The 12,620-nt window shown below is 40.3% G+C and overlaps 2 protein-coding genes across 6 annotated transcripts in view; both read right to left on the bottom strand.

Annotated features, from left to right (window-relative positions):
• rasgrf2b (Ras protein-specific guanine nucleotide-releasing factor 2b) overlaps positions 1-7,227 on the bottom strand; it is a 49,733-nt gene extending 42,506 nt beyond the window's left edge. For 2 of the 3 annotated variants that reach the window (XM_031305358.2, XM_031305361.2), the window contains exon 1: positions 6,381-7,227. In XM_031305358.2, coding sequence (XP_031161218.1) covers positions 6,381-6,656 — 276 coding nt within the window. In that variant the 5' untranslated portion in view covers positions 6,657-7,227. The remainder of the gene's footprint in view (positions 1-6,380) is intronic. The other variant, XM_035991386.1, reaches the window with a different exon arrangement.
• Positions 7,228-8,620: 1,393 nt separating this feature from the next.
• Positions 8,621-12,620, bottom strand: part of msh3 (mutS homolog 3 (E. coli)) — a 42,860-nt gene continuing 38,860 nt past the window's right edge. Inside the window, exons 22-25 of one of the 3 annotated variants that reach the window (XM_035991389.1) lie at positions 12,429-12,545; positions 12,141-12,273; positions 11,759-11,927; positions 8,621-8,842 (exon numbers count right to left, since the gene is read on the bottom strand). In XM_035991389.1, coding sequence (XP_035847282.1) covers positions 8,761-8,842; positions 11,759-11,927; positions 12,141-12,273; positions 12,429-12,545 — 501 coding nt within the window. In that variant the 3' untranslated portion in view covers positions 8,621-8,760. Of the gene's footprint in view, positions 8,843-11,758; positions 11,928-12,140; positions 12,274-12,428; positions 12,546-12,620 lie in introns of those variants that run through there. The other 2 variants (XM_031305362.2, XM_031305364.2) reach the window with 2 other exon arrangements.

Here is a 12,620-nt window from a genome sequence, read left to right as displayed (position 1 = left end):
GTTTTTTCCAGCTCGCAAGCCAACGGAGAGTTGCTAGACTGACCCTGGCTGCAAATTACATTTGCTGCCGCTAGGGTGCGTATAGATTTCTAGACGGCTTTAGTATCAAGTTAATAGGCGTGTGTGTTTGTGTCAGCCGTTGTCCATTTCCTAAGGTTCTGAAATGCAAACATTTTTTGACTACTTTTTTTTTTAAAGGGCGTGTGCCCGTGAGCACCCACGGAGGAAAACCTATATCGGAAGTGAATTTAGTAATGAAATAGCAGACGAACAATGTATAAAGTTTCCAGTTGTAGTTCCATTGAGACAACCTGTAGGGGGACCGAAGCGGGAAAAGTTCTCTAGAGTTGCTTTAACTTTGAATTTCTGATTGGGCGGGCCAGCTGTCAATATGGGTTATTACCCAGTGTGCTTTGTTGAATGGTCTCAATGTTTTATTGTTTTATTTCATGTGAATACTTTACTAGAGGAGTAACTTAGTATTTGAAGTAATGCAGTAATGCAGGAAGTGTGCATTTAGTTTCCATGCTTATTGCGTTTCCACAACAGTGTTAGTGAGTAAATCTACTGAAATGGCCACCATAATAGTGGATTGTAGTGTATAAAATGAGAAAGCAGAGGTTAAGTTGCGTGTCATGGTTGTATATAAAAAAAGTGGTTATCTATACATCTTTGCCAAGTGCAAATCAGTGTAGAAGGCATCTGTTAGTTATTGGGGAGGGTCATTCCTTTTTTTCTCAATCATTTTGGAGGGTCATAGACAAAATGTATTGCTGGCGAAGGGATGTCAAGTCTATTTTGACTAAAGATCCCAAAACTCCTCTGGTAGCCCCCTTTAATAAAAATGAACAGTCCCTAAGCCTGGTTTTGATTATTTTAAACATAATAATGCCTTTATACACAAATCATAGGTTTGACAGTGGATAAAACCTTTTGCTGCAGTAATACACAACAATCTCGCTACACGTAGGTTTGGACAGAAATATTGAAGCTACTAAAATTGCATGCCGATCTTTTTTTTAACAATTTCTTTTGAACAAGGCCGTGAGAGTCACTGTCAAAAACAAACACATGTATGCCTTATCTTCTCTTTTTTCAAAACCACAAAAAGGGCTGCAAAATGTTGTAAAAGATGCCAAGAGGGCAGATGGCACCATGTGACAGACTGTAAATGCAGCGCGAACACCTGTGCATGGTGAACACACTTAAAATCTTCACAATAATAAATTAAAAAAAATAGCAGTTACTTTACTTCTTCTAGTTTTTAAAAAACTGCAGTTCAGTTTCAGAAATAAGTTGGTGTTAATGTTATGTTTTGTTCATTTGCCCCTCAGGGCCACCATACCTAACCTGTCATCCAGACTATACTTTCTTTTCATTACCAGTACATTATTCATATATCTTTCTCATATAGTATTTTCATTTCACACAGAGGCTGTTGAAGCAGAAGGAGCAGTTTGCGAGACACTTCGACATGTATGCAACCACTAACCTCCAGCCCTGCAATTTGACCTGCTCTACCTACCTATGCTCTACCTTCCGAACCACAGTCACCCCTAACATGTCAAGGAATGCCTATTTACTATTAGATTTTTGCTGTGCGAACCAAGCCCTTTCAGTTTTTGTATTTAATACTCAATTTAGCAAATCAAGGGAAAACAACAATCCGACCCCTTTACTTACCAGAGGGACCAATTGGTAAATTCTGATAATAAAAACCGATAAAAAATTTTCCTAAACCTGTGGGCTAAGAGCCAACTCAACTTCCTGTGGAAGCTCAGAGGCTTCAACGTCTGCAACAGGATGTTCTACCAGTTTGTAGTGGCCAGAGCCATACAGGGTTATATGCTGCCATGTGCCGGGGACGGAGCATAAGACCAAGAGACACTAGCAAAGCTCAACAAGCTAGTTAGGAAGCCGGGCTCAATGATTAGAGGAGGAGTTGAGCTGGACTCTCTGGAGGCGGTGACGGAGAAGAGGATGCTGTCCAAGTTGGTTAGCATTCTGAACAACGTCTCCCACCCACTCAACGACATGCTAGTTGAGAAGAGGAGCATCTTCAGCAAAAGACTCATACCAACAAGGGGTTTCACCGAGCGGCACAGGCAGTAATTCCTGCCGGTGGCCATCAAACCTTTTAATTCATCCCCACCAAGTCACAGAATCAACATCAGTGGACGGGGATGGGCTGTTGAGGTCCCTCTGGACTAACTCACTAACTGTAACTGGACTCACATTTATATTCTCTGCAACTTTGGCAAAGTGAAATATATATACAGGGGTGCTCATAAGTTTATGAACCCATGCTAAAGTTGACTAAAAAGAGGAATACAAAAATAATCTTTTGGAAATTGATCTTAATGCCTTAATTAAAAAGATTAGGAAAAAAGGGATTGGCATGGGGTACTTTCCATAAAATCATCTCTCAATGCAAATCAAACCAGCTAATAGGCTAACTGAAATAAAACCATGCCAATCTCTAGGTATGGTAAGCTATATATAATAAGATAATAATAATTAAAGGCCAAAGGAACTTTATCAGGATGCATAGTATCCTGGATCCATGAAATAACTTGCCTTTAAAAATAAAAATCTGCCGTCCTCTATGGGAATTTAACATAGGGGTGTACTTACTTATGCCCCCTGTATTTTAAGGAAGAACATTTATTTATTTACGATACATTTTTCATTCACAAAGAAAACTGGTGTCCTTAAAGGTTGGTTTTTTCCACATTTTTTTAATTAAGGCATTAAGATCAATTTCCAAAAGGTTTTTTTTATTCCTCTTTTTAGTCAACTTTAGCATGAGTTCATAAATTTATGAGCAAAACTGTATATATATATATATATACACACACACACATTTCTTTTACATTTACTCTACAATAACCTCCATTTTGCACACCCAATGCACATCCAATCTGCACACTGTATGCATGCATGTTTAAAAGGCATACTTTTTTGTTTGTTTTTCTTTCTGTACTGCTGCTGAGACATATGAACTTCCTATCTATCTATCGGCAAAAACCTTCCTTTGAAGAAACCTCTTTAATGCATAGCTTTAGGATTTTAGAGCTGTATTCTTTGTTGGTCAATTTAAAACAGCATTGATTTCATCAATGATTTGTCTCTATATTTGTTTGGATCCTGGCTCTGGCACAACTAGATGATGTTCCCAACCTACAGACCTACTAGAGCTGGGCGATATGGAGAAAATCAAATATCCCCATATTTTTGACCACATACCTCGATATCGATATTGTGGCAATATTGTAGGGTTGACAATTGGTGCTTTCACAAAATACTGTATGCACACAACGAGATTTTTGATAAATAATCATCATGTTGATATAATTATGTGGGTAAAGGGCAAATAATGGAACAACTAGAACAGTCTGGTGTGTTCAGAAAATTACATCACTCTACTGTAATGCAGCCTTTAAAACCAGGAAAAGACAACACTTGTGTCATATCAGGATATTACGATATCCAAAATTTAAGACGATATCTAGCCTCATATATCAATATTGATAGAATTCTGATATATTGCCCAGCCCTAAGACCTACATAATTCCCCGATGATTTAATGCTGAACGATTGGCTCATTATTTTTTTTTCTACATGGCAAACTGTCATTCAAAAAAGCAACATCAGGCCTTTGAATCGAACAGCAAAAATTTAACAAATGGGTGGCGATCTGGAAACAGCCTTCACTGTATGGTACAGTCATCTCTCCCCTGGTTCATGGTCTCTGATGAACTGTGCTTCCCTCTAGGATCAATAACCTACCCTTGATGATGGGGGGAGGGATAGTTTGACAACTATACACAGCTAAATCTACTGGCCTTTTACACACACACACACACACACACACGTTTACATCAGCAATGCACGTCCACAGTCGCTGTGAAAACCATTCTGACCAGTGTGAATGCTCTCCAAATTATTTGAAGGCTTTGTGTCTGAGAGTACAACAGAGAGAGAGAGCGAGAGAGAGAGAGAGAGAGAGAGAGAGAGAGAGAGAGAGAGAGAGAGAGTAGATGTGTATTTTGTGGTTACACAGTGTGGCTCACTGTGGGGGTGTGATACTGCAGGTTGCTGGCAGACTCACTCTACTGCACAGAAAAACAGTGAAGAGTAAGAGCGACTGATGGAAAGATAGAAGGGCTTCTTTCACTTTATCCTACCAAACACAAGGAATAAAACCCAGGATCAGACTAAACTCTGAAATTATTCTTGATTGAGACTTGATCATCTAAAACCTCTCTCTCTCTCTCTCTCTCTCACACACACACACACTTTCATAAACCACATAAAATGTCAGCGTTATTTGGTTTATGCCTCTTGTGTGCATGGCTATGTTGTTGAACAGTTACGTTGCAGCACACGTTTAAGCTGAGGGCGGATTGAAAATAACCCTAATTAAACATCACAGCTGTATTGTGAGAGTGAGACAGATGTGGAGAGTGAGACAGTCAGTGCAAGTGAGGATAAAATAAGACATCATAATTGCCTAGCTCGGAAACATCAGAAGAGACAGGTTTAATGGCCTACATCAGTACTGATGTAAGAGGTTGGAACCACATGTAATTTTACCCTCAAAAAGAGATTTGTCCTCCTTTCATCATCATTAATAACAACTCAATTACAGAAATAAATAGTCTTCTCACTTTATGTATGACTTGATTAAAACCACACTCTCCCTAAGCCTTTTCTCCATTTGCATACATCTGGAATGAATTGTCTTTACACATACTGTACATTTAAAGAAACACACGTCTACTGTATGAGTGGGAGGGATACAGCGAGGATGGATATTTTCTGGTGGCTATTTTTGACCTCTCCACACCTCTCATATGATTAATTGTGCATTTACTTACTGTCTCCTTAATTATTGCTCAAACTGTCAATGTTCTCCAGTGTGTCTACATTGTAATGAGCATGATGCCTGTGGGACGCAGTCCCCGAGGCCAGCTGAAAACTGGGATCAGGAACAGAAATAATAGAAATAATAAGTAGAGGTAAAGGTTGTTGTTGTTTTTGCTGTAACAAATCCTTTCTTGATTCTTTGAAATTGATTCTTTGATTGAGATAACCATAGGATGGATAATATACTTGTGACCAATTCACGTGTGTTTCATTTTTTCTCAATGAATTGCATGTGCAAATGGTAATTCCAATGTTTCCTAGCAACAATATCTACCAGCAACAATGCTGAGACAACTTCCAGGAACAGATTTGCCCAAAATATTTCCCTGCATATATCTGCTTTAAAGTCTAACTTTTTCAGCACTGCAGGATTCAGCAGTGGCTCTACCATTACAAATGCAAGTTGGACAAGCATTTATTACTTAAACTTTATTTTAAAGTGTAGTTCAAATCACAAGATTTCTAAAGATACTACATATGCCACGCTACAGTATATGCAACTGAATGAAGCACAAGACATTAATATTTGATGCAATGTTACAGCCATAAAAACATGGCATCCTGGGAATATTTTTTGGTGATGTACATTTATTGCAGTGCAGAATCAAGAAAAATATGAAATATGCATTTTAAACATGTAGAATGAAAATGTGTTAAAGAACCTGTTGCTGCATTGCTATAGTTGCTTCCTACAGTCAGACTCTAAATTAATTTGACTTTGAGCTAAGAAGACATGTCAACCTTGTTTGATAAAGTCACAAGGTGGTGTTTAGAATAACTTCACTGAGTTTATGATGAAAATTTGACAGACTATTGGGTTCACACTCAACAGGTTACAAATCAAGAACCTTCTGTGGGTGCGGTCAGCAAATTTCATGACCTCAGAGAGAAAATCAACAAGCCAAGAGAGTAAAATAATTTTTTTTCTTTGTGTTAATTTGAAAAAAACATGCTGTGGGAAACCTAACTCTCCTATCAGCCTGCTCCCATTTGCACATCTGAATGTTTGGAGGATAATCACCTGCTCGGGGATGATGCACTTGACACTGCAGGGCTTGCTGACACTGAAGAGGCTGAGCTGCCGCAGCCACTTCAGTCTGATGCTGCATGAGCCACTTGCTCTTTTTTACATGGGCATCAGTTTGAGTGTGATGAAATTTGAACTTGTAGTTTTCATTATTGTTTTTTTTTAACAAACAAGCAATAATCAATATAAATATCTGTAGAAACCATGGGTTATATGGGAAACACAACATAATAGCGTCCATATATTTATCACTTTGGAGTATGTTAATTACTTTACATATTAATCAGTGACTGCACCATAATGATGTCAGTGGGCTTTGAGCAGATTTTGGGAAGTTGTACCATAAAATAAGAAAATATGTGGGAACTTTCATTCACAGCAGGATTTAGTGGATTGACACCCCCTGTTCTTTTAAAACTCTCACCTGTTTCTCCAGCGCTTCCTTTCCAGCAGTGGACATTTTGGGAGCCGGCGAGCGCTCGCAGGTGCATCCTTCCAACAGGTATATCCCGGCAGGTCTCGCGCTCTGCTCGTTCTCGGAGTAGAACAGTATATTCTGGTAGAGGGCAAAGAATTTATCGTGCCATCGGCTGTTCTCCGCCGTTTTCTTGCTAAGGTAGCCGCGCTTAGTCCCTTCTTTACGCGCGACCGCTGATAAAAACAGCGCGTGCCCTTCGTTGTAGCGGACGCTCTTCTGCATTTTGTAGTACGGGTTGGAAGAAAGAAGACAACCGAAGCTTTCACCGCGAGCCCATGTTCGCCGGAGGTTGCGTGTGAACTTTTCCCACCGAGAGACGCGCGGCTCAGTGGCACCGTGGCGCACCAAAAAGTTGCCGCGCTGACGGGAGCGCTTCTGCAAAGGAACTCATAGTAAATATGTCCGAGTCCCACAAACACTAGAATAAATCCATGCTGTTCGGCAAACAAACAACAAACAAGCAGGAGAAAGCGAAAGGCGTGTCGTTCACAAAGGGAGAACCCTCAAGTGGACACAGTGACAGAATCACAGACAAGATAAACTGTAATCGGCTTTGACAGTGGTTCTCTCTCTCTCTCTCTCTCTCTCTCTCCCTGACACACACACACACACACACACACACGCTCACTAGCGTGTGTCTCTCTCTCTGACACACACACACACAAACACTCCCCCTAGTGTCTCTCTTTCTCTCTCTCACTGGCGATGCGCGCTGATCTTGGAGTTGGCGGAATTAAAGGCGGAGCGTGAGTTGGTTGGTTGTGTGTGTGTGTGTGTGTGTGTGTGTGTGTGTGTGTGTGTGTGTGTGTGTGTGCGCGTGTGTGCGCGCGCGCGCGTGTGTGTGTGTTGCAATTGAGATTTTCTCAGTGGCAAATGTGATTTGTTTCTGCATTATTAATAGCGTTGCATCAAAGAGCACATACTAATGAATACATTAATGGATACAGTACAAATATCAATATTTAACCTTGATAAAACCTTGTGTAACAATTTAAAGCCTCCTCATGTCAAAATGTTTCTTTCAGTCTTTCTGTCAGAAATGTTGCAGCCTAGTTCTTATAAAGGGAAACGCCACAGATTTTAAACAGTAAAGTCTGTCTACGGGTCTTGTGGAGTACAGCTGCAAATTATGTAAAAAAATAAATTGTATAAAGCCTTTTGAGGCGCCAGAGGGAGCTGCACAAAGTCTTAAAAATTGCCTCATGTGATGTCACTTCAGACAACGTCAGTTGGGGCTGAAGACTACAAGTTCAAAAATGGAAACCAAAAAACTGGAGTTGTGGAGTTACCCCCAATTTCCACCAACTGTGGAACGGCGGCGGAGTCAATAGGTTTCCATTAAAGTCAATGTGTGTATTTTCACTGACTGCGGAACAGCTGCGTTCCGACTCCGTCCCAGCACTACACCTTGAAAAAGTCATAATGGGCGGAGACAGACCTGAAGTCGGAATGGAAACAAACTGTTGTTGGTTTTGTGGTTCTGTTTATAGAAACTACATCCTGCTATATCGCACGATCATACGTGAATTTGCGAGATCTCGTGGGTCCTAGTGACTTCAGCTGTCAGTCATGGCCGCAGCCGTTCCGCAACAAATACGGACCTGGTGGGTATTGAAGGACGGCAGAGCACGGAGCCGACACACAGTGGAGCCGATCCGCAGCCGTTCCGCAGTTGGTGGAAATCCACCATTAGGAAGAATTTATCTTAACAGACCTCTGTAGTCGGCTCCTCATCTCTGCTTGAGGCTAGAGGCTCAAGGCCATTTTAACCGCAAATAGCAAAATACACCCAAATCTCAAACCAAACTGTCAGCATTCAAGTTGCATTATGGGTAATATAGGTGTCATATATTGAAAAGGAAAAACAATGCATTGAATGAAAAAAATACTGCATCAATTTTGATCTTTTTTTAACAGTCCATCGTGACTGTCTGTTATAATTGTGGAGTTTTTTTTAAGGTCAAAGACCAGCAAGTATGACAAGTTTGTCATAACACTAATGTTACACATAGTTGGTTAGGTAAAATCTTGATCAGTTGGTATTAATTGATGTTACGACAATTAGCTTACAACACAGTTGATGGTGATAACCAGATCCTGAGATAGTTAAAACCCTTTCTTTCTCTCACACACACACACACACACACACACAGAGAGCAGCAACAACCACTTCACTCCATCAGTGCTGAGTTTTTTCTGAAACAAGATTTACTTCTGTACTTCCTTGTACAGTATATTGTTCTTTGAACATTCTCATTTACTGATAGCTGGATCCTCTCTTCTTCATGTGTGTGTTCTGATGGTGTTGACAACTGTTGCAGTGATGTCAAGAGTTTGACCGCAGCCACTCCATGAGAGATGATCTGTCCGAGATGCTCCAAAGATCTGAGAGAAGTTTTTTATTCTTCCTAGAGAGACAGAGATAAAGACACAGAAATGTTGCTTTAAACAAAATATTGTATATAAAACTGTTGTATATCGTCATATTCCTGTATGTTTTGTGCCTAAATGCATGGTACTCTCACACAGCTGTGTGAGAGTACAATAAAATCCCTGTTCATAACCTCGGACCAGCAGCTCAACTCCTCTGTGTACGATTATTGTGCACTCATCATGGCTTCACTCCAACAAAGGACAAACATTTAATATAGGGAGGATTACATTGATAGAGTGTGCGTGTGCATGTGTGTGTGTGTGTGTGTGTGTGCGTGCATGTTTGTGCGTGCGTGCATGCTGGCAGATATTTCATATGGGGAGGATTACTTAGGAAGAGGTTAAGCACTCAACACCCAGCAGGCTGTCCCTTACAAAGCGAGGAGATGCAGTGTACAAATTTACAGAGACAGAAGACTGTATTTGGAGAAAGTGCAATATGCTGATGCTTTGACAGCAAAAGACTAAGAATTTTCTGTATTTCTGTATCCTAACTCAATCGTAAGCGGAACATCTGTGCATGGTGTGCGGTTCATCCTAATAGAAAAAATTGTCTACATCAGCATTAAAAAACAGATTTTCTCTTCCTTTCTGTATTAGTGTGCACTTGTGCATTCTTCTTAACACTTGAAAAAATAAATTAGTCATGGAAAATAAGATTTGGACCTTTTGGGAGAAAATATGCCATGACAAAGATCTGACTGAATTGACTCAATTTGGTTTTAATTTAACCAATTCCAGCACAATTATATTAATTAAAATTGGATTAGAACAGATTAGGAACATCAATTTAAAATCAGAACTCTAAACAAGGAACTATTGAAAAACCTGCACTGCAAACAGCTAAATAAAAGTAGATATTGGCAACCCACACCACATCTCTGGTAATGGCTGCATCCATTTAAGACATCATGAGAAATCTCTAAAAACTTTTAAAATGAAGTTGACACCAAAACATTTTTGAAAGAAAACTCAACTGAAACTGGTTTTGCATGTCTCAGAATCAAAGAGGCCAAAGTTTTGCAGCGGTCGAGGAATTATAAACTGGAAAACATCCATCATAAACCTGCGTGTAGGTTTGTCTCTCCTCCTAAATCTGAGCTGGCCCAGTAATCTGTACCCAGTCTTATTTTCCAAGAATTTTGGTACATTTTCTGGTTCGGACATGTTAGCACAATAATTTAATCACTTTCATTTGAGTGTTAAATAAACGTCCCATTTAGTGTCTGTGGAGCTGCTTTGAGTTTTATTTCTTCATGACACACGTTTGACTCTTTTCAGCTGTCAAGCTCCGTTTGTATTAAACAGTATTAAAAAAACTCTCCAAAAGCAGAAACATGATATTTTTTGATTTATAAGGGGGTTTAAAGGTGCAGTAAGTGATTCTGCGCAAAGATTGTTGACATATGTATATTTATAAAAAAAAGTGTATTGGATTAACATCACTTACAATACCTTTAAAGGGATACTCTAGCATTTTAGTAGTAATCTTTCAAAATTGAGGGATTTGTGAGAGAAAAGTAAAATCAAAGTAAAAAAAAAAATCAAAGCAGCAGAAGCTGAGATATTCTAACTTAATTAAGTCCTTAATATGGGTCAAGTTCCAAAAATACTGGATCCTACATTTCCTACAATTCAACTTGATAGTGTTTTTGTCTTAAAGGAACACGCCGACTTATTGGGACTTTAGCTTATTCACAGTTTCCCCCAGAGTTAGATAAGTCCATACATACCCTTCTCATCTCTGTGCGTATTGTAACTCTGTCTGACGCCCCCACCGCTAGCCTCGCTTAGCCCAGATCCTGGAGGTAACCGGCTCCAACTAGCCTACTGCTCTCAATAAGAGACAAAAAAACGCCAACATTTTCCTATTTACATGTTGTGATTTGTATAGTCACAGCGTGTACAAATAACAAGGTCACATGAGACACAGCCATCTTCTAACCGTATACAAACTGGGAACTATATTCTCAGAAAGGCGAAGCACTGCTACTTCTGCAGAGTGATTTGCTAGCAGCACTTGAAGCCCTGTGCTGAGGAGCAGAGAGTTCGCCTGGAGTTCACTCAGAGTTGGAGTAATAGAGTCAACAATTACTAGATAGTAAAAGCATAGTGACCTTGTTATTTGTACACCCTGTGACTATACAAATCACAACATGTAAACAGGAACATGTTGCCGTTATTTTGTCACTTATTGGGAGCAGTAGGCTAGTTGGAACCGGTTACCTCCAGGATCTGTGCTAGGTTAAGCTAGCGCTGGGGGCGTTAGACAGAGTTACAACACGCACGGGAATGAGAAGGGTATGTATCGACTTGTCTAACTCTGGGGGTTACGGTGAATAAGCTAAAGTCCCAATAAGTCGGCGTGTTCCTTTAAGTGGCTTTCAAACCATCAAAGCAGCAGGGGCACCAATGCAAGGGGCTCCAGCAAAAAAACACAGGGTTGCCCAGCATATTTTTCTACGGTTTACCTCGCAATCACGTGACGAAAGATAATGATAACTTTCCAGAGTTGTAAAATCCTGTGTCAGTATTACAATTACAGAATTCAAATTTACAGATCTGTTACTCAAACTAGACTTGGATTTCACTGTCTCATCAGTACCTGAAATAAAACCAACCAACAAGCAAAGCTGTTTTCAGTCTGAATGCCCACTTAGACCCTAACCCTGCCAGGTAAACACCCACTACTTTCACAACTCCAGTTTGTAACGCTAGCAGGGTTTTTTGGAAATTATTTGTTTAGTCTCCAGAGATACAAAATATATTATACAAATGTTTCCACAGGCTTAATTGTACTTCCCATGACTAGCAAAATGATCTTTTGGGGGTAAAATGAGTGGAGTCCCCCTTTAAAAAATGGTCAGGGTGAATATGTGTGTCTGTTGTACCTCCTGGCGTTGACCATGCTCTCCAGCTCTCGGGCTTTGCGTGCAGCAGTATGTAGTATAGGGTCTGGAATGTCAGCCAATCGGGCCACATTCAGGCCATAGCTCCGCCCTGCAGCGCCTTCAGTTAACTGGTAGAGGAAAGTGATGGACTCTGGCTGAACCTCTCCGTCTGTCAGCGAGCGCGCACACACACAAAACACACACAACACACACAAACACACACGTTAAAAATCTAAGTAAAATGCCATGTGATAATGATTTAGAAAATGCCAAAGTAAGATTGTTCTAAATGTACCAGCAAGGCAATAGTCAAACCCAGAATTTCCACCAAAAAAACATTGAAAGCATTTGCATACGCACACAACAATGCACACACACATACCGTCAGTGTCAGTGGCAATGTCAGGTTCATTGAGTAGGAAAGCCATGTGGTAGTTAGACACATGTTCAGGATACACCCGCTCCAACTCACACAAAGGAGGATAATGGGTCACAAACAGGGTGAGGGCTTTCACCTAAGAAAAGGAAGGAGAGAGCGAAGTTTTACATTTTTTGCCAGGTCTCAAAGGCTGAATAGCTGCCAGAGAACCTGTTGCCTAGACTTCTCTGGATGCTAAAAATCAGAAAAATGGCATAAACAGGTTCAGTCAGGTGTAAATGCAATCTGTACATTATGTTTACATTGGATAAGAAAATATTCAGTCGAGGGGTAGAAAGAAGCACAGCTGCAGGAAGGAATGTTCCCACTGCAGTCGCTCACTGCTGTCTCCGACAGTCGAAGACGTCTCTATACGTAGGTAAAAGTAATGACCTGCTATGTTTGGTTTTACTGACAACAGAACTACCACCTTCCCACCTACTC

This window comes from Sander lucioperca, chromosome 2, assembly GCF_008315115.2.
Source record: "Sander lucioperca isolate FBNREF2018 chromosome 2, SLUC_FBN_1.2, whole genome shotgun sequence".
Lineage (NCBI taxonomy): Eukaryota > Metazoa > Chordata > Actinopteri > Perciformes > Percidae > Sander > Sander lucioperca.
This window is presented reverse-complemented; position numbering and strand designations above follow the sequence as displayed.